The 26,795-nt window shown below is 44.1% G+C and overlaps 1 protein-coding gene across 1 annotated transcript; it reads right to left on the reverse strand.

Annotated features, from left to right (window-relative positions):
* LOC146191285 (putative fatty acyl-CoA reductase CG5065) lies at window positions 1–22,573 on the reverse strand. The gene is made up of 12 exons (XM_084600302.1): window positions 22,442–22,573; window positions 18,197–18,313; window positions 16,614–16,789; window positions 16,107–16,179; window positions 15,850–15,959; window positions 10,112–10,283; window positions 9,552–9,596; window positions 8,690–8,808; window positions 7,283–7,522; window positions 5,342–5,471; window positions 1,310–1,437; window positions 1–142 (listed from the first exon to the last, which is right to left on the reverse strand). Exons 1-12 carry the CDS (start codon window positions 22,571–22,573, stop codon window positions 1–3), a joined length of 1,584 nt encoding a protein of 527 aa, XP_084456428.1.
* Between the last annotated feature and the right edge of the window lie 4,222 nt (window positions 22,574–26,795).

The following is a 26,795-nucleotide window of genomic DNA, read 5'->3' on the forward strand; positions in this document are numbered from 1 at the left end:
CTACGGGGCTAGCAATGTTTCACACACTCTTGTGAATGTAGTTGTCGTGGATTGACCCAGCTCTCTTGATTTCTTCGTCATCAGCAGGCGCGATACCAAGATGAGCAGGAAAAAGGGCAGGGACAAGTGCAATGCATAGAACCTGCAAAAGGCGAACGCAAAAACGTGGTTGTAGGGCTTATCTACCGCCGAACGCAATCTCATCGATTCACCTATAGCCCTATAATACCTCAACTAAAATTTTGCATTTTTTCTATGTCTCCGTTTCTGTATAGATTATTCACTAGTCATCTGATCTATTTCTTACTTTCTTTTTTTAACATGCGGGAAGAAATTGTATATTCACTAGCTTTAGTTTCGTCGACCGTGGCAGACGTGCCACCTGTAAGATTTTCCCGCTTTTGGCTTTTCCTTGCATTTCTTATTTGTCGATGCCACTACTGCACAAAATTACAAGCTTTTCGTAGCCAAAGGAATGTTAAAAACTAATTATGGGGACTGTTTGTAATAATGAAAAGACCAGAGATGACACAAGGTATATGTTATCGCCACAGGTGTGTAAAAGAGCCATCTAGCAATCATTTCACCCTAGATAAGCTCAGGACGATGCAAGCAGAAAGCTTTTCAGTGGGCACCTCGATGGATACGTTTCTACAGGTGAGACATAATGATTTTTTTCCTGCAGTAAAAGTGCTTGAAATTGGAGCTGTTTGCCTGTTACTTTTTTTCCCCTGCTTTTCCTTAGTTTTTGACGTGACAGCGAAAAGGGTCCCGCCCATGAAACATCAGGTGTTTCTTGCGCTCTGTCGAGAAAATCCGGATTGCTACATAGCATATAGTAACTTAACACGCAAGTGAAATAAAACAGCAGGTAAATTGTTATTATAAGGTGGAAACACCACTGAAACCTCGTTATGATATCTGAGAATGTAAAATATTTACGCTGATATGAAAGTTGTGGTGATAATGGGAGCCGAAGCGGTACTTTGGGGTTGCGAGTAACATACACTATTTTCAGACCATCGAAGCTCATTCTTTCGCCTTGGTTAAGCAGATGCTTTGTATACTTGTGTTAAATAAAATAAAAGATAAGAAGCAACGTACGAGTTTACGAAGTAATATAGAAACTGACCGCAGGCCGCTGAAGGAACCAATTACCGCTATTTAATGTGCAGCTGAAATGTCTGCTGAATTTTTTCCTTATCATGTCAGAGGAGACTTCGTGAAGAGCTTCACGTACACGTTGTATGGCTGATCGCCAAAAAATCAGGAGCTCTCAGGTGACATTTGCATGTGTACAAGTACGTACCATTTCAGCCGTCTCCTGGCGTCAGACTGTTTACCATCCTCGGCTTTTAAAAGGTACTTGCCAATTCCAATAATATATTGATCGTAGTAGCGTTGCCACTCCATGTTTTGTAGACTAAAATCAAACAACTGAAAAGTAAGGATTCTCCTTTCAATTCTTTGATGCAAGCTCCAGGTTTCATAAACGCACTTAGTAAAGTGAATATCGACGTGACATGAGTTCATTTGTGGTGACACGCTCGTACTCGTCCTACCCAAGAATTATTCTTACGCCAGTGCACTATAAATCCTAAAGATTGTCGAAAGGGAGATTTTAAAGTTACTATGTTCCCTAAAAGAGCAATATTTCTTATTAAAGGTTTGAAGGTTTATTTTCGCAACTGGTGTTGCGAGGAGAGCCAGGGAAAAAGCTGTATAAACAGCTTGAAAGGTCCTGGCTTCCTCTTACAGAGCATCATTGATGGCGGCGAAGTATGTCAGCAGTGCGAGTGTGTCAGCAGTGCTTAGTGTTCGAGGGTTTCTGGTGGTTAGTAGCCAGACACAAGTGCTAACCAACTGCAGTTTGCGGCAAAAAGAGTCACTGCCTTGTCGTGGCGGAGGGGCTTGCGAAACTCGATGAAGTCGTGAGCTCTGCTGTGTAGGGCCACCCAAGATAGACAGGTCACGGCAGAGAGTTCTGACAAAAGGTGACTCACTGGAGAAGGTAATGGCAACTCACTCCAGTATTTCCTGCCAAGCAAAAACCCTATAGCCAGTCACAATACCATTAATGATATGGCGCCGGAAGATGAGCCCCCCAGGTTGGAAGGCGTCCCACATGTTACTGGGGATGAACAAAGGGCGATTCCTAGTAGCTCCGGGACGAATGAAGCGGCTGGGCTAAAGCCAAAAGGACGCTCAGTTGTGGATGTGTCGGGAAGCGACCGGAAAGTCTGATGTTGCAAGGAGATATATCACATAGCAACATGGAATGTAAGATCTGGTTGGTTGGTTGGTTTGTGGGGTTTAACGTCCCAAAGCAACTCAGGCTATGAGAGACGCCGTAGTGGAGGACTCCGGAAATTTCGACCACCTGGGGTTCTTTAACGTAAGATCTATGACGCAAGATCTATAACGTAAGATCTTTAATGTAAGATCTATGACGCAAGGTAAACTGGATGTCGCCAAGCGAGAAATGGACAGATTGAACATTGATATCTTGGGTATCAGCGAGCTCAAGTGGACCGGAATGGGAAAATTTAACTTCGGCGACCATTATGTCTTTTATTGTGGGCACGAATCCAAGAGAAGGAATGGGGTCGCTCTCATAGTAAACAGAAGAATGGGCAAAGCAGTGCTAGGGTACAACCCCGACAACGGCCGAATGATTTCACTTCGGATCCAAGGTCACCCTTTCAACAAAACAGTTATCCAAGTCTATGCACCGACCACTACTGCCGAAGAAGCTGACGTTGAGAGATTTTATGCGGACATACAATGCCTTTTAGACCACACCCCATCATCAGACGTCGTTTTTCTCATAGGAGACTAGAATGCTAAGGTCGGGAGTGAAGAAATATCCGGAATTATAGGCAAGTTCGGTCTTGGCGAGCCAAATGAAGCTGGGCAGAGGCTAGTAGAGTTTTGTCAAGAAAACAACCTGACCATAGCGAATACTTATTTTCAACAGCACAAGAGGCGCCTGTACACATGGACTTCACCGGACGGTCTGTACAGGAATCAGATCGATTGTATTCTTTGCAGAGATGGAGAAGCGCTATACAAGCAGTAAAAACAAGGCCTGGGGCCGATTGTGGCACCGATCATCAGCTTCTTGTGTCCAAAATTAAGCTTCGATTGAGGAAAACGCAAAAACCTAGAAGGCCTTTCAGGTATGATCTGGATCAAATTCCATTAGAATATGCTGTGGAAGTGAGGAATCGATTTCAAGAATTGGATCTAGAAGACAGAGAGCCCGAAGAGATGTGGACTGATGTCCGTGATATAATACAAGAAGTTGCTACTAAGGTAGTTCCAAAGCAAAAGAAATGCAAGAAAGCAAACTGGTTATCTGAAGGGGCTTTGTAAATAGCTGAGGAAAGGAGGATGGCAAAAGTTATGGCGGAAAGAGAAAGATACAAGGTTCTCAATGCGGATTTTCAGAAAATAGCAAGGAGAGATAAGAATGCTTTCCTGAACATACAATACCAAGCAGTTGAGGACAGCAGCCAATTGAGGAACACAAGAGCTCTGTATAAGACAATCAGAGATATCAAAGGAAGCTTCTGTGCTAAGCTGGGCGTGATAAAGGACAAACGAGGCAAGGACCTCACTGAAGCCTCAGATATAAAGAAGAGGTGGCAGGAATACAGAGAAGAACTGTACAAGAAAGACCCGAATGTGCAAACCCAGCATAAGACGATTGTGATTACTGATCTCAAGCCGGGCATCCTGAAGAGTGAAGTTGAATGGGCCTTAGCCAGCCTTGCTAAGAACAAAGCTAGCGGAATTGATGGCATTCCAGCTGAGTTGCTTCAAAACCTCAACCATGACGCTGTTAACATTCTGAATACATTATGCCAGAAGATTTTGACAACCCTGCAGTGGCCACAGGATTGGAGGAGGTCAGTTTACATCCCCATTCCAAAGAAAGGCAGTGCCAAAGATTGTTCCAACTACCGCACGATCGCGCTTATTTCGCATGCTAGCAAGGTGATGTTGAAAATCCTCCAAGGTAGGCTGCAGCAGTATGTGGATCGGGAGCTTCCGGACGTGCAAGCTGGGTTTCGCAAGGGCAGAGGAACTAGAGGCCAAATTGCCAACCTTCGCTGGATCATGGAAAAAGCAAGAGAGTTCCAGAAACCCATCTACTTCTGCTTTATTGATTATGCGAAAGCGTTTGACTGTGTAGATCACAGCAGATTGTGGCAAGCTCTCCAAGAGATGAGAGTTCCAATTCACCTCATCTGTCTCCTCAGGAACCTGTATGAAGGGCAAGAGGCCACAGTCTGGTCTTAGCGATTGGTTTACAATTGAGAAAGGAGTGAGACAAGGCTGCATACTGTCGCTCTGCCTATTTAACCTATATGCAGAGTGCATCATGAGGAAGGCCGGTCTGGACGAGTCTTCAGCTGGAGTGAAGATTGCTGGAAAACGTATCAACAACCTTAGATATGCGGATGATACCACTTTAATGGCAGAAAGTGAAGTGGAACTCAAGAGACTTCTGATGCGCGTACAAGAAGAGAGTGAGAAGTTTGGGCTTAAACTGAACATTAAAAAGACAAAAATCATGGCGTCTTGCCCTATAAAGTCCTGGAGCATCAATGGACAAGAAGTGGAAGCTGTGACAGATTTTCTCTTCTTGGGCTCCAAGATTACCTCGGAAGGAGACCGCAGCCATGAAATTAGGAGACGCCTGCCTCTGGGAAAGAGAGCAATGGTTAGCCATAACCGCCTAGTAAAGAGCAGAGACATTAGTCTGCCAACCAAGATCCGTATAACTCGTGCTATGGTCTTTCCAGTTGTGATGTATGGATGCGAGAGTTGGACTGTGAAAAAGGCTGACCGCCGAAGAATTGACGCGTTTGAATTGTGGTTTTGGCGAAGACTCTTGAGAGTTCCTTGGACTGCCAGAAGATCAAATCAGTCGATATTGTCGACCATAAACCCTGACTGCTCATTGGAGGGTCAAATTCTTAAGTTAAAGCTCAGCTACTTTGGTCATCTGATGAGAAGAGAGGAGTCGCTGGAGAAAGATTTGATGTTGGGAAAGGTTGAGGGTCGCCGGAGAAGGGGTAGGCAGCGATCGCGGTGGTTAAATGGCATCCTCGAGGCACTGCAGATGAAGTTATGTGATGTTAGGAAGATAGTGAGAGACCGGAAAGCGTGGCGTGACATGGTCCATAAGGTCACGAAGAGTCGGACACGACTGAACGACTGAACTGAATAGGACAAAAATACTGTGCCCATCCGTTTTGTACATTTGGCTGTATTATGTTTTGAGAGCTATACTCCCGTGTCCGTAGGACCAGACAGCATTTGCCACACTTGCCTCCTTGTCCTTAGGTGAAAGGTCGCTGATGAGTCCCACGGTATTATTAGATCTGAACAGCCAGCCGTGAGTTGTGAAGTACTGTGCAATGTCCATGCTTCTGCGAACCTTGTGATAACGTCGTATGAACCTGCAATATAGTGAGGTTTGAAAAGACCGCTGCATTAAACATGTCAGCCTCAAAGCCCAGAAATTAAGAGCCTCCAGTTGCCGTAAATAGTGCGTCTTGCGTGCATATTAATTTTCTAACGAGTTCAAACAGAGATAAATCTGTCTGTTAGAATGGAAGCGTCCATGCAAGGTCCTAGGACGTCATAAACAGCGCCAGAACAAGACGGCAAGCAGAAAAGGGAGGTACATATGTTCTGCTAGAAACAGAACATCATGATGGCGTGAGCACGCTTTCTACATGCGAAACCGCGTCAGTAACATAAGGAAACATTAGCATAAGAGTTGGAATAAGGCTCTCTGGAGAAGAAGAAAAAAAAGAAAGCCTTAAGCTTTCACACGTCCCTCACTATACCATTGTGAAGGCGTTTTGTTTATGACAGCTGAGAGCACAGTGAACCCAGATCACTCGATGAGCATATAAAGAAACAAGAACAAAACCTGCTGAGCCGTACTGCATGAACTGACTATAGAGGCAAGGGAGGTAGGCATCACCTCTCTGTAAGTAACATGATTTGCGAACTTTTCTACGGAACCACGATCTATGAGGAAAGATACAACATGAAAATTGGTGTTGGTAAGTGATCACTAAATGTATATAATTCTACTGCTGACAACGAGCATAAGCCAAGAGCTGACTGTGATTACCTCCGCATAATGTTTACGGCCCGAGCATTGCATCAGCGTACATCCTTTGTAGACATCCATGGTCATCCACAGTCTGAGAGGTGGCGCTGGACAGCCCCTAGCAACGACTAACTTGCCAGAACTGTCCAATAAAGTATCAAACAATTTGTTCTGTGCATAACATGGGGATTAGACGTATGCAATAGCAGTATTTGAGCACTGCGATATGTTTGGTCAAAAGCTAAGAGCTGATATTCAGGAACCATTAGTTTTGGCTGATGGTTGTTCGCTGACTATTTTTAAAGAAAATTTGAACAACAGTACCCGTAAGCAGAACCGGAGACACCACAACAGAGGTACTGGCAATGGGGAAACAGTACAAGTTAATAGCGGAGCTGACGGTGCCAAGGCGACGGAGACTGAATGGTGCTCCGATAAGTAGGGTAACAATCGTTTCCAATGACTTAACATAGCAATAACTATTCTTGTCAAGTAAATGGGGTGAAGAGTTACGCTGTCAGATTTTCTGACTTGTTCAAGCATTCTTGTGTCTTTATAGTCAATGGCTTTCTTTTTTGTATAGAAAAGAAAGATCAAAATCCATACAGCATCACGAATTATAAATTTTGTTGCTTATTCGCCATATCAACTATGTCGCGCCTAATTCAGCGCGTCTCGTTCTATTGTAATTGTGCCCTATGGGGCTTTCTTTACCGATTCATCGCCAATACATGGTCCTTACAAGTGTTTGGGTAACGAAGGCAGGCAGCTTGATGGATGGGTATCACGTGTCTTTCAGCCATCATACTTGTGAAGTGAAGTGTTTGCCACAAGCCTGCCATATGGCCTCCTCAACGAGGCAACAGGATAGTAATTATGTCGGGACATTTGTGCAGTGAGGTTCCAGCGAGACGAAATTTTGTTGCGCGGTATCTAACGCGCCAGTATAACTTGTGTACGTCCTTCAAATTCCGGTTTTATATAAGCCACACTTCCCTTCATTTTGACCTACATATAATAGTACACATTTCAATTCCAAAACATTTGCATGCTTAAAAAATCATTCTTTGTGCCGGTGACGATTTAAAAAAAAAAAAAAAACCTTGAATCGTACCACATTGCGCAACGCATGGTATAATCACCAACCTTGGTTTCTGTCCCGTCAACTGCAGATAAAGGTCTGCAATGAACGCAGGCAGGTAGTGCCTGCACCACAGATTGACATGGTACCGCAGAACACTGTTTGTCACTGTAAACTTCGGGTAGCTGGCTATGAATGGCAGTGGGTGTCGAAGAACGGCCTCCTGCACTGCATTGGTCATATCGTCCCACGTCTGGCTTTTAACGTCGCTACTGCAACAGTGGTACACTCTCACCTGCTGAGGCCTGCGCAGGTAAACGTCACAAGTCACTCTTCGCTCACCCGCGCCATTACTATTTATGAATATTAAACAGCTACGGAAGAGTCTTCCACAGCAATGCAGATATGAGGAGAATGCATGGCAAGAAAGCCTTATATATACTGTCTCATGTTTTCCTCCTCAGCATTTTTGTGATAAGCGTAAACCAAGGGGAAGAGATATGAGCATCATTATTGGTGATTATAATTGATAAAACGCAGGTATGAGCGTGCACATAAGCAAACGGGCAGTTCTCATAACTGAATTCATTGTCAAGCTCAATGCTGCCAGAACAGCCCAGCAAGGAGCGGACGGCTAGGAGAGCCGATTAACAGTAGTCCTGGTTTCGCCGAATAATCGTCCGACTGGCAGAACGTACAGAGTAATAAACAGGCAGTCGCACAAAGGAAGAACAAAACTAAAACAGTTGACGTTTCGGGACTCGGCGGTCTCTATTTGGGCTTGTAAGACAAAAGCGACCATCCAGATTTTCACTTTTATTGCAAGCAAGGAGCAAGAACCGACCTGAGAAACGTCACCTCTTTTCACTTCTATTCTCCAATTTGGCGAGTGTTCGTTTCCTAATGCTGTCAGCTGGTGTTTAAAGAGAAGACGTCAACATAAAATCATCAATTGTACCACTATGTGCGCTGTGAGCTATAAGTTCAGAAGTCCATGTCATGAAAACAAAAATGTATACGCAGGCTATTATGCTCGCATCGTGACAGAAAATGCTTATGACACAAAAAAGATATTCGATCACTCCACTCAACTGGAGTAGCCAACGCGTATGGGCAGTATCGACTGCAGCGTGTACGATTGCGTATTTCAACGCACCACCGGAGGTTACCCTGCTGCGCGACCAAACGTATAAAACTTGCAGTGTTAGGGTGCGTAAAGTTTACGTTTTCAAACTGCACGTGGTCTGCATGAGAAGCCGTAGTGAAAGGCTGTGGATTAATTTCGAGTACCTTAGGTTTTTAGCGCGGACTTGCATCGTGCAGCACACCCGTTTTTTCATTTTTGTTTTGCTGCAGACAAAGATGTGCCCACTGTGGAAGCGATTTGAACTTTTAATCTTGGAGTATGCGCAAAACGTTGAGGCCGCTAAGCTACCGCGGCGGGCCGTTCAAAAAAACTGCATGAGGCTAACCTCGCAATGGCGGTGTGCCACGCGGCGCATATGAGCACGTTGACGACCATGTCCACAGGAACGATGTCGGCTAGGCAGTCCTTCTTCGCCATCATTGACGGTAGCAGGCCTGTGCCTACCTGCAAAATGTTTTGCAATGAGAGCGGGGTTTGCTGCTGTGAGATTGAATATCAGTAGCAGGACGTCATTTGCTGCGTTCGCCGGTAGCACCGCAAAATTTAATTCAATGAATTGTTCACAAGGTATTTGTTCGTCAGAAAATGAGGTGTAGTAACACACGAAAAATTCAACTCAAATCAATCTAGTAACACGGAAAAAAAAAAGGCGCTGAAAAAATCTGTTGGCGCTCGTCTATGTCACGCATGTAGGGTTCCTCGTTGCTTCAAATTGGTCTTTTTCAATTCTGTTATAATGGTGGCAGTAAGGATGTGCGTAGCTCTCCTCACGAATCTCGGTCGCCTGCATGCAGTTCGCACTAGTTAGCATGTAGTTGTATGCTACCACATTATTTGAAATACCACCCGTTATAGATACAAAGCCCCGCTTTCACCATACCACGCGAACATGCCTGCGTGGCCTAGTTATAGCGTGTTTTACTAAGGATGCAAGGTTTTCTCACGGCTCGATTCCCCTCATCCTTCCATATAAAAGGAGCTGTTCGAAGTGGTGGATCCTGACAAAGAAACCATGTAATGTGATCTCATGACGTCACGCAAACCTATGCCGAGTCAGCTCTCGGCCATGTGAAATGCCGGCTACCAATAAACTGCCGGAGGCTGGTCCGCGATGTTTCGCTCGCGGGATTTTCTGATAAACGCGGTCTTTAGTCTACTGAGTTGAAATGCTCGCATGTCCTACTTACCCATGCAATGACGCCGGTGCAGGCCGCATAGTTGTCTATCCAGCCCTTCAAATAAAAGAGATAGCTTAAAAGCTGTGCTCAAACTCACAGCAGGTTTCTAAACTGCCGCGCTATGTTCTTTGCACGCGTGAAGCTCGCTCATTGCAGACGCTGCAACGTTTTGTGTTAACGCTGACGCTGAGGACTCCATTTTCTTCGGTACTTCGACAGATAACACTATGGAAATAACGAGTGACGTTATCTTTCATGGCTATACTTATGCACCAGATTTGTGGTACCCTAGAAGGTGATAACTCGAGCGGTCAATCGATTTTAATGCTTAGCGGAAAAGCTTTTGCGTTTTTACTCTGGCCATATCGCCCCAATTAAATGGCCGTGGAATGACATGGTACCCGTGTACGAAGACAATATATTTTGGTACGTTAAGGAAGCTAGAGTGGCGGAAGTAATACCGTGGCCCTCCCCTGTATGCATGCTTATTCGACTCATATAGTTTATGTGCAGATTCAAGGAGTCAGGAAGAACGAGTGAATCAATCAGACAAAGCCGTGCTGCCTTACCGGGAACGGCTCTTTCCATGAGGCAGTGACTATAGAAGGTCGCACTATAGCGAGAGGTACAGTTCCATGCTCGTCCCGTAGGAGTGATTCTGCCAAGCGTTTGGTCAGGGTATAAGTGTTCGGCAATCCACACAGAAATTCTTCCTCACTGTTCACTGAGTTATCTGTAGATCTGCAGAGACAAACATATTGTGTATCGGCAATATTATCAAATATCAAGAAACTCGTAGCGGTGGCTCCGTGGTTATTGTGCCAGATGGCTGAACCCAAGGACACTGGATCAAATTCTGGCCTCAGAGGCCAGGTTTCGATACAGGCTAAAAGCAAGGCGCTTATGTGTTGCGCGATGCCAGTACAAGTAAAGCCAAAAGGTCGAAATGTCTAGAGCGCATCACTACAGGGGCGCCTCTCATAGCTCGAGTTGTTTTCGTTCGTTAAATTCTATAAGCTAAACTAAATATTAAGAGTGCATATAAGCTACGATCATCTCATTTTTTATTTATTGCGAAAACGATACTACTCTAGGTTTCGAGCCTTCAGCGTAGCGCGGCCGGTAGCCACGTCTTACCCACGTTACGCTGTGACGTCACGTGGACATAGACATGGACATGACATGGAGGCGAAAAGCAAGGCGCCCGTGTGCTGTGCGATGTCAGTACACGTTAAAGAACCCCAGGTGGTCGAAATTTTCGAAGTCCTCCACTACGGTGCCTCTCATAGCCTGAGTTGTTTTGGGACGTCAAACCCCATAAACCAAACCAAACCAAACCGAACCACGTGGGCTGGTAGGAGCTGCCAACTTGGGTCTCTCGTTCCACATGGGACGGTTTATGTCAGAATCAGCCTGCTAGGACCCTGGCATTCACGTTATCCATATAGGCCACTAAGGCACGTTCATACAGCTTGGTCAAATCGGGGCAATATATGTGGGCTGAGGAAGAAGAAAAAGAGATGAAGAAGAACGCTCGGTCACCCGCAGCTAATGCTTTCGCTCAATATTTGGTTCAGCAGCGTTGAACCTTTGTAATTGTTTCCGGCAAACCTTTCTCACGACTTGAGTCAGGCGCGGACAGAGCTACATCAGCAAACGTCACAGTCTCCTCCATATACTGGCCTTGCCCTGCCTATGATTTCATTTTTATTTTCTTCAAGTCAGCTCTGCAACTTTATCAGGCCAGTGGTTTTCTTTTCGAAGCGTAACATGCTTCACCCATGACCACTTCTTTTCTCTTGTGTCGCCTTTTTGATTACACCTTGCAGTGTTTTGCTGAGTTTAACTTTGAGCTTTTCCGTTAGGCGTCAGGTTATTTGCAATAGGTAATCACTTTCAGGGAAGCCAATCGTTGACTGCTTCAGTGAACTGTACTAGTAAGCTGCTATTCATGACCTGGGAATGCTCTTCCAAATGCATTACACTTGAATTGTTTCCGCCTAAAATACTTCCGTAATGCACTCCGAACCTGTGATTTCTGCATTCTTAGAAGAATTGCTACTAAATGTATATTAAAAGGTTTTTGACCTTCCGCAATATATCTTTATGGAACGATCTATATATTTCATGTTTTTTTTTAATTGATTACAGCTTGACAACCAGGTTTCCATTAAACGTTTACTGAGAGAAAACAACACAATATGATTCGCACATTATAGGGTTGAACTGGGTCGTAGAAAGTTGCATGCTGCATATTTTACAACCTGGTTACAGAATATACGCTGCTCAAGGCACGTTCAGACAGATGCATGGTTTACGTTTTCAATACAACTGACCAAAGTGCTGTGTGCTATTATGAAAGCCTGCTGTTTTCTTATGCAGTACCAAATATTATAATAGTTACTTCTATCGGTGAAAAATTACCGATGAAATTTCGTGATTGTATTCTTTTGTAAAATTTATGACACATTACACATGAAGGCCAAGACAATGCGTAAATATAAAACCTTGCAACGAACAGTATACCAGATGTTTCAGCGAAGGCTTTCAAAAATTCAAGAAAATAGGTCAAATAGAAAAAAAAAAAAGAATATTCGCAGGAACGAACTCTCAACTGCGGCGGACAGAATAGGCTGTAAGATTTTTCTAATTAACCAACTAATTAATAAAAAGTACATACTAACTTTTATAATTATCGCAACCGGGTGGTTAAAATTTTCGCTCCGTAAAAGAAACGTTTTATAAAAGTAGTACGTCAGGAGACAGTAATTAAAACCACTGGCATGCGTAATTGATGCGAGAGCTTCATATACCGCTCGTAGAAACCGTTGTTTTTGTGACCAAACTGGAAAAAAGGGCGCCATTACTATGGGTCGGAAATCACGTAGAAACGAGCACAATCGGACCGTCGGGCGCAGCAGTTGTAGAATTTTGGGGGCTTTCTGCTGCTCTTAAAAACCTCAGCGGGCGAGCACGCATCATATTGGGTATTCAGAGAGACACGAATGCCGATGTAATGAGATTACTTCACTGTGGACGAAAGTCGACCAGCGACACGGCCGGGCCAGTTTATTTTGCCATATGTTTGCTACAATTCAGAAGCGCACGCGACGCGCACGTTCATGCCCTTAGGGCGACAAAGCGTTTCGGCATGGTAATCGCAGTGGAGGTTATAAAAACATCACATTTGTCAGAAACCCAAGACCTTCAAGCCACGTTTCAACCTCCAGTTCACAACTGCCCGCCGTCCGAATTCCTTTCAGGGGAACGGAATTCCAATTACCCACCTTGACGACAGTTCCCGAGTGCCCGTTACTTCATCATACCCAGCTAGTTTCCCAATTCCAAGACACGCCACCAGGGAAAAGGTTGTTGTCTGCTCCTGGCCCTACATGGCTGGGAATGGTAGGTCACCGCCGCTTAATTGTGGCGGGGGCTAACCTGCCACCGAATTTGTATCTGTTGTAGGCCGTCATTGCACCCGCCACTGTTTCAATGGTGGACGACGGCTGTTGTGACGTGCGTCTTTCTCTCCCTCTTCTTTTTCTTTCTTCTCTGTTTTCTTTTGTACACACTAGGTAGCGGAGGTGGCTGAGCTACAGAGGCAGTAGCAAGCCCGTGCATTCTATTTTCCTTCTTCCTACAGACGCAACAACAACACGCCACCAGGTGCATGCGTAGTTTACTGACAATGTTTGCTTGGCCTGGAGCACGAGAAGCTCATTGTGGTCGAAGGCTTGGGATTCCAGGGTCCACAATTTTGTTGTGAAAGCAACACTACGCCAGTCGCTGAGCCATTTCGCGGAGCTCTGAAAAGGCCAAGCTGTGCATGCGCGAGGAGCGGGTGACGTCATACGGCACTCAGCTGGAAAAAGCGCCAGAGCCGCCGCCGCCGCCGTGCGCTCTCCATCGTCTCGCCGACAGTCTCCCCACTCCCCCCTCTCTCTCTCTCCCTCTGGGATGCGCAGTAGCGATTGCGCATCGCCATCTGCGTAGTTTGTGGTGTATACATATGTGGACAGTTGTGCGTAGAAGCCAGTAAGCAGTTAGCCATGGAGAAGAATAGTAAAGCAGCTGCTGAAGGGCGTAGAATAGTAAAGCAGCTGCTGAAGGGCGTAGATGAGTCGAAAAGCTTAATTCTTCAGATTCCGAGGTGGTTGATTTACAGAAGGCGGTTGAGCAAAGGCAGCGCGATAAGAGGAAATCCAAACTTTCAGCGGAGACGCCTGAGCATTGTGAAGACCGCCTGGCTGAACGGCGACGTCACGAAGCTGAAGGACGTGCTGGACGGTCTTCTGTACAGCCTGAAGAAGTGACCGTTGAGGGTGAGATCAAGGCGTAACGAGTGAGTGACCATGTGATAAAACTGAATAAAAGTGGCACCGCTACCAGGACGCTTCACTTCGCTTCGCGTGTTATGTGTGGGAAAGACTGACATGCAAAAGACTTGACGTCGGTAAGTAGTGATATGCGATAAACATTGAGTTTGGCAGCGCGTGAGTGAGGTGAAGAAAGTGGAGCCGTGGCTAGGGTTTCCACTACATGCAAGAGCTTTTTGCTTCAGAAGAAGATTCCACCGTTGAGTGTAACCAACGGGTATTGTTACCGACCGATGTACTACATGCAAAAGCTTTCTGCTTCAGAAGAAAATTGCACTGTTCAGTGTAATTACTAACGGGTATCGTTACCAATCGATGCCATTGAGTAACCTAATTTACGAGCCGTTATTGTCACAGACGTTTTCACCTTGAAAAACCTTGAGGCTCAAAGACAGATACTGCGCCTTTTCTTTCTTATAAACCAATGTACAATATACAAGAAAAAAATATGAATCTTGACATCATTAGGTGTAGGCCTCCACAATTCAGCGGAGTCCACTCAAAAGCATAAGGCTCCTCCTTTCCACAAAACCTAATTTAAATAAAAATTATGAAAAAAAATTCGCGGATTGAAAATTGAAAAGCGGGTGTTAAACAGGCTATCACTGCAACACACTCAGCTTTCACTCTATCACTAGGTTTAAGCCATGCTTGAACACCCACAATTTTTCACGAACATTCTCCGTGCGTGGCTTACCATGGCGATTGTGAGACTGCAGTCTGCGGCACTCATGACTGAATAAGCGCCCTCGCAAACGGAACATTCAAGAGAAAACCATTATCTAATTTACCGAAACGACCTCCACATGTGACCATTGAAATCGCCAATTTTGTTTTTAGAAGTTGGGTAAAAGGTTTTAATATCAGTGCTTCTATACATGCTGCGGAGTAACCTTATAGCAAGTTGCGGTTGACATGTACCATAGCCGAGCAATGAACCATCAGTGGACTGTGTAAAGTAATCAGACTATGCACATGATATCGCAAAGTTGAGAGGAGATACCAATTCGAGTTGCTCATTTGAGGCGGAAGTGTGGATAGAAATCAGTAATATGGGCCTCTTGAATACAAAGTTAGTCGCAGTAATCTTACGTGTACAGGCCCGTTACTGCGGCTTAGTTAATTCAGGGCCTTTATATCTATGTAGGGTGGCCAGTTACGGCAGGCGGATTACAAAACTATGTGCCAAGAAGAATGTGTGATGCATTAGAGGCACGTATTTAGGGCTTGACAAATAAGCCAGCAGAGGCTAATGTACAGCCTTTGTCATAAGTGTATAGCCCGGGGGGTCTGCTTCTGAGCCACGTTGTGCAGCTTGTAAGGGATTTCCAGCGCTCCGAATATTTTGACGGTAAGAAGATTTTTTGTCTTATTGAAATGATCTCCACCAATGCTAAATCGGCACCACTACAGGGCTCAGAGGCAAATCCCCTGGGCTATACACTTTTGACAAAGGCTGTACGTGAACAAGGAACCGCAAGGGAAGCCGCGTCATACCCAAAAACGCGGAGCTTATGTGTAATCCATGATGTTTTACATTTAACGTATACTAGATTTCTTTCAGGGGATGAGGCCTACACACACCCGATATTCTCGCAAGAGTGGCCTGAAAACACGAAGTAGTGGCTCATTACAGCAAAACGCATTCACAGTAGCTATCCCTTAGCGCTTGTGACTGCCGTGACATACATGTGCACCACTAACATCTCCTGTCTGCATTGAGAGTGACAGTTTTACTGGATTCAGCTCTCCTTACCAACAATTTGTTGCTGATATTCGCTTTACTAGATGAGAAAACGTGCAGTGATTTTTTATTTTATAAGAAGAGCGAGAATTACAATAATTGAAAGAAAATAATATTTCCATGTAATTTCAAATACTTATGAGGGCTAAGGTTAGGCTGCAAGAGCACGGCCAGACATACTTACTGAGCAGCTTTGATAACTGTTTCGGTATCGACACATGGTTGGTATATAACCTCGTGCAACTCTGTCGCCTTCTCACAGTTGCTGTATGCTGTTGACACATGAACAAAAGCCTATACATAAAAGACAAAAAGAGGGCAAACAACTCAAAAAGTGAGGAACTGTACAATGAAATAAAATGCTCGTATTATTATATTGATTATTATGGAGGATGATAAAAGTACATTGAACTGAAAAATTTGATTACCGAAGTAACTTACGCAGAGGTTCGAAATTTGCTTGCAGAGGTCCAAAACACTCCGCGTGCCCAGAACATTTAGCTGGACTGCCAGTCTGGAAAACAAACCTGTAATAATTTAGACCCACTGCGAATACACTGAAAGCTTCACTGATATATTCAGAAACTACGGCGTCAAGCTTACGGAGTTTACCCAAAACAAAAAACTAGGTCATACTTGAACTCTACCGTGATTGTCATCGTATTTTTTTCATCGCCCTACGTCGTCTACATACTTACTCTTATTTTGTTTTATGTCCACCGCTCTGCCAAGTATTTACAGTCCTGCTTCTTACAGTAAGAAAGAAAAAGGGCCCTGTTTACAAGGGGTGAGGGATAAGTGCGTTGATCAGCAAGGTGTTTACCAGAAATAATCGGCTTACTATCAGGATCCAGGATCTTTCTGAAGCGCCCACTGAGTATTACTCAGCCGTTATTTCTGGACAGCGGAAGAAAGGTAAACAGTTCGATAGATTTTTCATTCACTCACTTCAATGGCTCGTCGAACTTGATGGTTGCAGCTGAGTGAAAAACGACGGAGACTTCTTTGACTAAGGTTGACTTGTCAGACTCGCTGAGTCCCAGGCTTGGAAGAGCGATGTCTCCCGAGAATGCACTCACTTTCTCAAGAGCATCTGGTTGCTCTCGCTTGAGGCGATCAAATACCTACGAAAGGCAAATAGTCCGCGCATTGCCGGCGGCTGTAGGCTGCTGCTTTCAAAGGCTCTGAACAGATTTATTTACTTTTATTACCTTTATTCACTTCAGCCTTATATACCTTGTATACCTTTATTTCCTTCAGCCTTATACCTTTATTATACCTTATATACCTTATATACCTTATACCTTATATACCTTATATACCTTATACTTTATATACCTTATACCTTATATACCTTAAACCTCATTCCTTCAGCCTTATATATATTTATTTACTTCAGCCTCGAACTATAGTGCCCCAGCCTTTCTTGGCGGTCTAATTTGGTACCGGGCAACGGCAGCGAGACTGAAAGCGAAATGAACGCTACTAATAATCTGTCCCTTCACGTCGGCCGATGGTTCAAACTAATTGTAGTCCCTTAGTCTAATCATACTGTGCGTGTACACATACATATATGTCCATAGTGGCCAGCAAAAATTTGCGGCATGTTTGCGCCGGGAAACAAATTAATTGTAGCCCTGCTTCCAGACGTTCTCGCCTGCTACTGATACTAGGTGATGAAACATGCCTGTTCCCTGATACATGTAGCAACTTCAGACGATTCTCTTCGCAGACTGCGTCGAAACAAGTTATTTCTGTAAACCTGCATCTTGCGAAACACTTGTGCCCCTTTTACACCGAATGCATCGTATATGTAGCTTACGCGCCCATGTAACACCATAGTCGGGCTTACTTTATGGTTAAATAAGTAAAAACTATCAAGAAAAAGCGTCGGTATACCGATCAAAAGCATTTAAAGAAGACATTGCACGCGAAGAAAGCAACACTGAAATTTTTATGCGTTCGTTTGCTCGTGCTAAAGCACTACCCTTTAGTTTCATCGAATACTAAGGTTTCTTAGATACAGCTTCGCGAATATCATGCTTTCTGGAAAGGACAGAGGCCGGAAGTCTGGGGCTTGTTGTTACATACCTCTTGAATACAAATATTACGGCGCGACGTATGAGGTCAAAGAAGGCACACAAACGGCAGACGCTAGTCCTGTCGTTTGTGCGCCTTCTTTGACCTCGTTCGTCGCGCCGTATTATTTGTGATTCAAAATGTACCAACTAGACCAAATAAGAGTTCTACTTGTTACATACCTCGGTGTGTATGAAGCACATTTTGTTCAAATAGCCAGGATATCGCGGTAAGTTCTCCGGAAGAAATAAAAGGACGCATATCGTGACTGAAATCGTATCATGTCTCGTGTGCTGCTCTAAATATCCCAAACTCGGCCAGGCAAGCACGCAAGGGCCCTCATCGGCGAGAATTTTATACAGCACAGCAAAACGGCTGAGGCGCTTCAAAATTCGTAACGCTGAAGGATATTTTCGGAGTACAAATCTGTCGAAAAAATAAGCGAATTTCACCTGTGAGCCTAGAATTGTTGCCAGCCTCGACTGGGGCTCCTCTCCGCGCTTCGTGCGTATCAGGAGATAGACCCGCTTCACGCCCGGACAAGAACGGAGCAGCTTCTCTACAAGGACCTGAAAAGGGTTGCATCAAGTGAAGAAATAATGCGTAGTAAAAAGAGTCGCAATTAAAGGAAGATTAAGGTTACGGGTTGGGATACACACTCTGCTGTCCTCGATAAATGGACTTTGACAACAACTTACAACGGAAAACTACTTATTTGGAAAGGGTTCATAAACACATGAGTTGCGTGTGATTTCGTTTCACTGCTTGTAAGAAAAGAACACTGCAAAACGCTCTTTTAAAATGCCTTTTTGATCTTGCCCTTTGTCCTTGAATTGACAGGTGGCTGCAGTGACGTCAAGGTCCGCTAGGGGACGTTTGTTTCTTCACCGTCTACTCAATAAACCCGAGATCTTGGTACATATTGGCCTAAATTTGTCTGAATCAAAAGTTTTGTGAAGTTTGGCGCTTTTGTTTATGTGCACTGTTTTGAATTCCTTTTTAAGCTTGTACCCCCGTTTTCCTGCTTTAATGCCGTAAGTGGATGTAGGTATCAAATAAATAAATAAAGAAATAAATAAATAAATAAATAAATAAATAAATAAATAAATAAATAAATAAATAAACAAACAAATAAATAAATAAATAAATAAATAAATAAATAAATAAATAAATAAATAAATAAATAAATAAATAAATAAATAAATAAATAAATAAATTGTAAGGCCGCATGTCAGCCAAGGTTGAACAGGCACCGCATTCGCGGCGCTGCTGCTCTTGTCCTGTTTCAGGACAATACTGACGCATTCGTGCAAGTGGTTTGGCTATCGGAAATAGCTCGGTACTGCATAATATCCTTGACTTAAAAGCAGAGCGCTTACCCTGGCGATGCAGTGCGTTCATGAGCCGGCTAGCCCTTGCGCGCTCCAGATTTCCGCTTGCTTCGGTTCGTTTCTTTGCCAAAGGCCGTATTTGTAGACATACACTATTCTATAGAGACTGCATTCGGCTTCGACGTGGGGTCGTTTTAAAATCGGAAAACGATTGTATTCGCACAGGCATATGCGCGCGCCGGACTCGGGTGCCAAAGGCATGGACGTGATAATGTCTCTTCTGAGAGGGACACGACAAACATAGACACCTGGGTTTGGAGGGTTGATGTGAGGGTTCAAAAGTGTTCTCATACATAACATGCGCGCAATGTTCGAGCTCATGCGCACATGTCTCGAACATTGCTCATGCGATCTCAGTCGACGCCAAATATATCCGCGTTGATATTTCGACGCGGGCAGATTGTACTGTAATACGGGCCACCCGGAACCACGATTATACAATCTCTCAAGTACAATCTTTCACACGGCCAAGTGCTCGACTTGTATAGGTTGAATATGCCTGAGGATAGGGCTTTGAGAAGCGCCTAAGTCACCTTTCCCGCAGGAGGCAGATTCAGAGGTCAAGCTGTTTAAGTTTTATGATGGCTTCCACAATAAATTTAAAGAAAACAAACGGAAATGAATTGGGGTAGTTTTCCGAGTTGCGTTAGTTTGGGCTGTGTCATTTTCTTCTAACTTGATTGGTGCTAACGCCGAGAACGGATGTCAGTTTGGTTGCGGTAAAAATGCTATAAAAATTGAAAGGTGCTTCATTCACCCAGCAGTATTCAATGAATACAAAACAGTATTTCTGATACTGTTTAGGCGCCGTAAATGGCAGAGGAGTAGTTAAAAAAAGAACATTCACTGTTAAACATGAGGGCAGAGGCATATTATTTTCTATTACTTTTGGCAGCCTCATCATAATATATGTTCAACATGAGGATGTGCAAGGCAGATGATGTATGGCCGCTGCCGCCTCCGATCAAGATATACCATCCAGCTTGTTCGGACAAGGTATTTGAAATTTGTCTCCAAGGGCACAAACTGGAAAATATTATTTGCCTGCAGTCAGTACGACACGATGTATTTTCGCTTCTGCGCTGAACCAGTGGAAAGCCGGGACGACTTGTCATCTCTAACGTTGTTGAACTCAGTTCCTGGTTTTCAATTACGTTTCTGCAGGCGCTGCAAGAACCGGGAGGTGCCTACGTTGGGTATTTCCTTTTTATGCGGTGAACAATTAATGTGGATGGCCCACAACTTCTCTGAGTTTCTCTTTGTATACCCTAATTGGAACTAGGCTGACAACAATATGGCGTCGATTCGCATTACAATGTCACTTTTCGTTTCAAAGGTGAAGTAAAAGGTAAATGAAATTCTGTTTTATGTTTCGAAGAACCTACCAGAAGAAACCTTGATTACTTCAGTGAAGAACTACGGACTATTGACCATAGTGGTCGTTTTCTCCTTATGGTGTGGATATCGCATACATGAGTTGTTCATTGACAAGTTTACAGCATGTTATGCGAAATCATTGATATATTACTAGGCTAGCGTTTTAATAATTAGCACACCATAGATTGCGCACTACGACTTACTGAGAGAACAAAAGCACACAACCTTCTAAATCAGTTTAATATTTCGAAGCATTTTGCTATTGGCCTTTGCTAAAGCCTTTTTAACCGGCTTACCAGATAGCTTCGTCGGGCCGGAGGCGTCTGCTTTTTAAACAAACCTTTTCATGCGCCAAAGAGAGTGCTTTAAATATGGGCACACATTGAATGCAGTACAGAGTCAAGAACCGAGCCTACTGAAATGCGCATTGTCGTCAAAGGTGCGGAAATCTGCGACGATGCTCTTTTGCATTTTTTTTATTGAACGTTTCACTAGACTAGATGACCAAACTGCTACCATGAACAAAGGCCATTTAAGAGGTGCCCACTGACTCTAGTACCTTTAATTACCTTTTATTTTTATTTTCATGCATTCTGCAGTAACATTTTCAGGATGTTCCATACAGAACTTTCTCCCTGGTTATTTGCTCGTTTCGTTAAATTTTTGCTGAAAAGTTTTCTCTTTGCTCCATTGCAACCATATTAGCAAACCTTGAAGCCAATGAAAGCAGCTTTTTTTTTTGTTTTTTTTTTCTTTCAACCTTGCATCTCCTCGTTGGTGGGAATAAATTAAATCAAGTCAAATCACCTCCGGAGTGAACATTCCAATGATCTGAGATGAAGCAGCGCTTATCACGAAATTTTTGCAGAACAAGGGTTTTGTTTCTGATGAGGGGTGTCTTCATATTTAAATGCCTCAGCTCTGGGGTGTTCAATGCCACTCAAAAACAGCATATCAGAATTTACCTGACGAACCATATATTTGAGTAGACATGTCGGAGCTACAATGAGGCGATCATATAACAATTAGCCTCCGTAATGCTGATAGCCTGGACGCTTATTAAAGCCTTTAACTCACGAAACTTTGTTGCGTACGCTTTGGAGACTAACTTGTACTGACACAACTTTGCAATAAAAATCAGAGCACATCCTTTGGAGGCTTCTGTGGTTGAACGCATCATGCACTGGTTGGATATTACTTGAAGCATTTACAGTTAGTTTGGTTGAAAAGCCGTCACCGTTGCCGTTGTCTTCCCGCTAATCTAAATTAAAAGAAAAAAAATGGTGTCGGAGAAAATACGTACGTGATTTCCTATAAACACTATGACGCAGCGTTACGGAGTGCAATGTACAGAGTGGAGTTAAACCAATTCGCTTCCCATTTAGTGTTAATAGTCTAGCTAAGCTGGAGGCTAGTTTGCAATAATGATTCGAACCGTGACACATGCACCTCTGACAAGTGTAGGTGTTCACTGAGAAGTGATATATCCCGCTGTCCTTTCCTCTCAAGAAACAACTTAAACAAAACTATAAAACTATTCGCGAAAAAAAAAAAAAAAGACGGTGTTAAAGGCGCCGGGACAGATGCTGCGCCTTCATTTGCCCAAAAATTACCTTCAAAACTATATAAAAGTACTCGCGGAATGAAAAGATGGTGTTTAAAGGCGTTTATTTCTTTAAATATTTGGATTTGCTACTACTTCGCGCCTACATTTAAGGCGAAGTTTGAGAGGGAGGTACTCAGCCCCTGTAGCATACATCATCGCGTTACGCATCTAAGCGCACCTTTTCGCTATCAATTCAATACCACTTGTGTACCTGATGCTAAACGTTCTTTAAATGTTATAACCCTTCTTCATCGGTCTGCAAGCATAACTGCATAAAATGCGCGTATGATATGACCAGGAAAAAGGGAGAAATGGACGCCTACCTTCCCTATGAACCCGGTGCCTCCAGTAAGGAATACTGCTCGATCCTGGTAGAAACGTGCAACCTCAGAGTCACCGTATCCATCGGCCACCAAAGCAGAGGGTGGGCTTGTCTGCCGCTGCTCGGAGCCCATGGAGGACTGCGAACGACACGCTGAAATGCACGTACAAAAAAGTTAGTAGCTGCCGAAGGCTGCAAAAGGAAACGTCGCGGTCAGCGTGCAGTGTCTGAACTCGACAAGTGGCAGGACCTAAAATGCTGACTGCTGGAAAAAGACGCTTGGCCTGTTGTTGACGAAGAAGAAACACTTGTAGGGCAAACGGCCGCATATACACAGCTGCTTTAGGCCTAATAGCATGTATCACAAAGTTGACAAGAAACTAATCTGCTATCTCTCTCCGTGAATGGATTAAATACCCTCGTGCGAGGAGAGTAACTGGCCAGAGAGAAGGTACCGCAAGTGTATTTAGGATCATGTGGAAAGAAATGCGGAGAGTAAATACATCTGGGACGGAAAGCTACTTTGGTGGCAAAGCACGCTCCGCGGTGGGTGAAACACCTGCGTGTAAGTCCAGCCCTTGTGTGCACGTGCGTGTGACGTCAACGGCCCACCAGCTTCTTTTTTTAAAGCGTAACTTATAAAGGTGAACACGGCTAAAAATAAAGAATAAACGACACTCGGGGCGGCACTAGATGTAATTACGAATCAAAGGCTCTTTGCTTAACTTTATGTTGGGAATGAACGCCATGGCTGGTTTTATTGATTTCCTTCTTTATTTGTGTCAACACAGATTGAGGCTCAGCTGCCGCAGCACTAAACTGAACCAGGTGGTTGTTGGTGATGACAGTTTTTTGTAATGTTCTTAATGGCATTGACACATCGCCGCGAAATAATGAGGACGAGAACGCACAAAGGATGGGACAGGCACATCTCGGTGTTTGTCGACCTCATTTTCCTGCGCCGTTGTATTCCATTTACGATGTATATTCACTGATTAGCTCAAACTCGCTTACTCTTAGTCTTGGAGGCTCTTACTTAGCAAGACTTAGTTGGCTAGTGTTAGTCATGGAAGCTCAGCAGTCTCTGTTGGCTAGATGGCTTGCCATCACTTATCGAGCAGCTCGTCAGAAAGAAAGCCACTCAGAAAGGCGGGGTCGCTACAGCCGCAAAGTCACCATTTGTCCCCATTTTAACGTGAAGGCGTTAGTACCCTATGCCATAAAACGATGTCCGTCAGTGTCGACCCTTTGAAGCTTCCCACCTTCGAAGAATCACCATTCATGTTCCTAACAGATGGTAGCTGAGAGTTGACATAACTGGGTAGTGATAGGTGGTAGCTGCAAATGCACGCCGGCAACCATTTCTCTTTCGCTAATGATGATCGCCAGATGCTTGATTGGTCGCCGAATTGTGTGACGTTGTAACATCAGATGACATGGACACATGCGACAACCATCAGCGCCTAGAAAAATAACGAGTAAGCCTTGGGAGCGGTGTTTGGGAGTGTCCACTTCCTTGACCACATGGGATATGATGACCCCTTGATGCTCAACACTTTTAACGGAAATATAATGTCGCCGGTTAGAAGACAGTCCATGTTCACGTTATAGGAGGCTGCTACCACACAATAAATCCTTCAGATACTATTAATTAATGTTTCTCTCATTTTATTACATATCTGATAATAACATAAACATGTAGCGTACTATAAAAAAGTGACGATTTCGTGTACATGACACACGAATCTTATTCATCGCGCGGTATTTCTTTTCTCTGCTTCTCTGGTGCGCTGTTAGATATTTATCAATTAAAACAGCAGTAATATTCCGTCTCGGAGATCGGATGGTGAAGTAAATATTTGAGACTTTCGAGATAAAGAAGCAGCAGTATGTTTGCGCTAGGAAACTATCTACTGTCTTATACCACAGGGAATTTGTGCATTTTTTGTAAAGTTGGGATCTGAGAACCACGAGCCATTATTTTCTTTTTCTTCTTTTAATTTTATCTTTTGGTATTTTTAAACGTTCTCCATTTTCAGCTTTTCAACTATAATGCTCGCCTTTTGAAAAATAAACTGCAGCTGATAGTTAAGCGATCATGTTTCCCGCTTTTAGTGTTATAATTGTGTTTTGCGCTACCATATAATTAACATGTTATTGCGAAATCGTTCATGCAGCACGCGAACAGCTGCTTCTGTATCAGCCTTGTATCCGCTACAGAAAACGCGTAACCAATTGAAAATACTCAGCCCGGAGTAGAATTCTTTTTATTCCGTCATGCATAAATTTAATGAACGACCTGTAGTCGATTACTATCCTGTTATATTTTGCACTACTTTTATTAACATACGACAAAAACACATAGGCGATGGGTTTGCAATCCACGTAGTATTCTGCCGAGCACATGTCAGTAATTTCATCTGCAGTTGCTTTTCAAGGTACCTTTTGGGGTGGCTTCTGAGATGTTTGCAAGGAAAAATTGGCTTTTAATATGTTTTGACCGAAGCAGGTGTCCTATTCTCGACAATTCGCCATGTTGTTAAAATTGGGACGTACGCGTGACGGGTAAAGAAGGACAGCACCAGGTTATACCTCCTCAGGTTGGCGCACTCACGAACCGTCCAGACAGATAATTCGAAAGCATTGCGGTGCTCTCTGAAATGCCTCGTGTCGCGCAGATAACCGCTTGACCTGGCAGACCACCACTGTTGCGCTCGGCAACAACTGCGCGGATCGATGGTTTCTCTATGAGGGCAAAGCGTTTGCAACCGGAGGGCATCTAGGGCCCTCGTGCGGCTGTAAATTTGCGTCTTGATTATTAACCCTCTAGAAGATTGCGCTTCGGAAAAGTACCCTTATGACGTCGTTTCAGTTCTATCTGCAATTACAAGAAGTCAGCTTACTTCCCCGTCCGGGGTAATTGTCTACCAAACTGCGATGACCAAACAGCCGCCTACGATCTACGTCGGATTCGCCATGTTTTGTTTGCGCTCGCCTCAATATGGTTCAAAATAGCGCCCAACTTATGCCATTTACTGCAATGGCAGCACATACTGTACGCCATGAAGCGTCATTTTGACATCGCCGTATAATGTGAATGCATGACGTGTTTTCTGCTACACAACGTCAGCCAGTCAGATTTCAGGAAGCGCCCCTTGACAGCAAGCAGTACATTTCACCCGTTCGTAATACAAGCACAAGCGCTTTCCGGCCTACCCTCACCCCCTCCCACGCCCCCCCCCCCCCCCTTCCCGCCCCCAATTACTTATATTTGCCGTTCAGGTAGCATGAATATCTCTGCTAAAAACCTGTTTGCAAGGCCACGTTATTTTGACGTCACTGCGAAAAGCCATTAGGAACAACATTAAACGTAGAGAGGCTTGGGTGACTCTGCTGCGAAGCGACGTCCCCGCTGACCAGCACTGGCGGCTGGGGCTGCGAATAAGCAATGTATATTCGCCAGCCCTTAGTCGCAGAGGTTCCAGTCCCCGTTTCTCAGGCCTGCGTTCCAGGAGCGGGAAGTATCAAGCATTCATTTTTTTTCTTCCCTGAAACTGAACTAGCAAGACAATTAGACACGGAAGTGAAAGAAGAAATGCGAAGCACTTGTCGCGGCATTTCGCAGTCGCTACACTAACATTCTTTTCTCGGGTGAAATATCATGAAGCACTGATCTGCTGAAAAAGTGTTTTGTCGAAACCAGTTCGTTGAGGAGGCGAAAAGTTGATAAAAGAACCGCTCTTTTGGTTACGGCCACCAAATGAACAGCATGCGGAAAATTATAAAAAGCCTCAAGTAAAAGAGAAAAAAAAAAAAAGCCCCCTAGCAAAGAACTGTTGAAAAAAGAACCGGGTGAGAAGCTTTGAAAGGCAGTTTACAAAACGGGGAAATATCAAATTACCTCAAAAGAAATCGCTTCGTCTCCTCCAGCTTAATGTGGCCAAGGGCCGATTAAGATTTGTACAAAAGTGTGCCTGCACGTTCTGAAATCAGGCACGTTAGTGTTTAGCAACTTCTAGTCACCGGTCTGGTATTCCTGGATGTGCGAGCAACCATAAGGAAGGAGATGAGGAAACCCTGAACGTATAAGGTGTTGAGCATTCATAGCAAAACCATTTATAACTCTCCAACTTCGAATAGTGTTGGATACAAAGTTAATATATTATTTCTCCGCTCGTATTGTCTCCCCCTCTCTTTGCAAACCAGTCTGATATCGTGCATTGCGAAAACGAGGTATTGATGAGATTTTGTATGTCGCCGTTAAATAGTGAAAGTAACATGCACATATTGTCACTCTGTGCAGTGGGCATAGTGTACACGCTATGTCAACTAGGACACGTGTCCTGAACATGAGC

The sequence above is a fragment of the Amblyomma maculatum genome, chromosome 4 (assembly GCF_055883805.1).
Source record: "Amblyomma maculatum isolate TAMU_Amacu chromosome 4, ASM5588380v1, whole genome shotgun sequence".
Classification (NCBI taxonomy): domain Eukaryota; kingdom Metazoa; phylum Arthropoda; class Arachnida; order Ixodida; family Ixodidae; genus Amblyomma; species Amblyomma maculatum.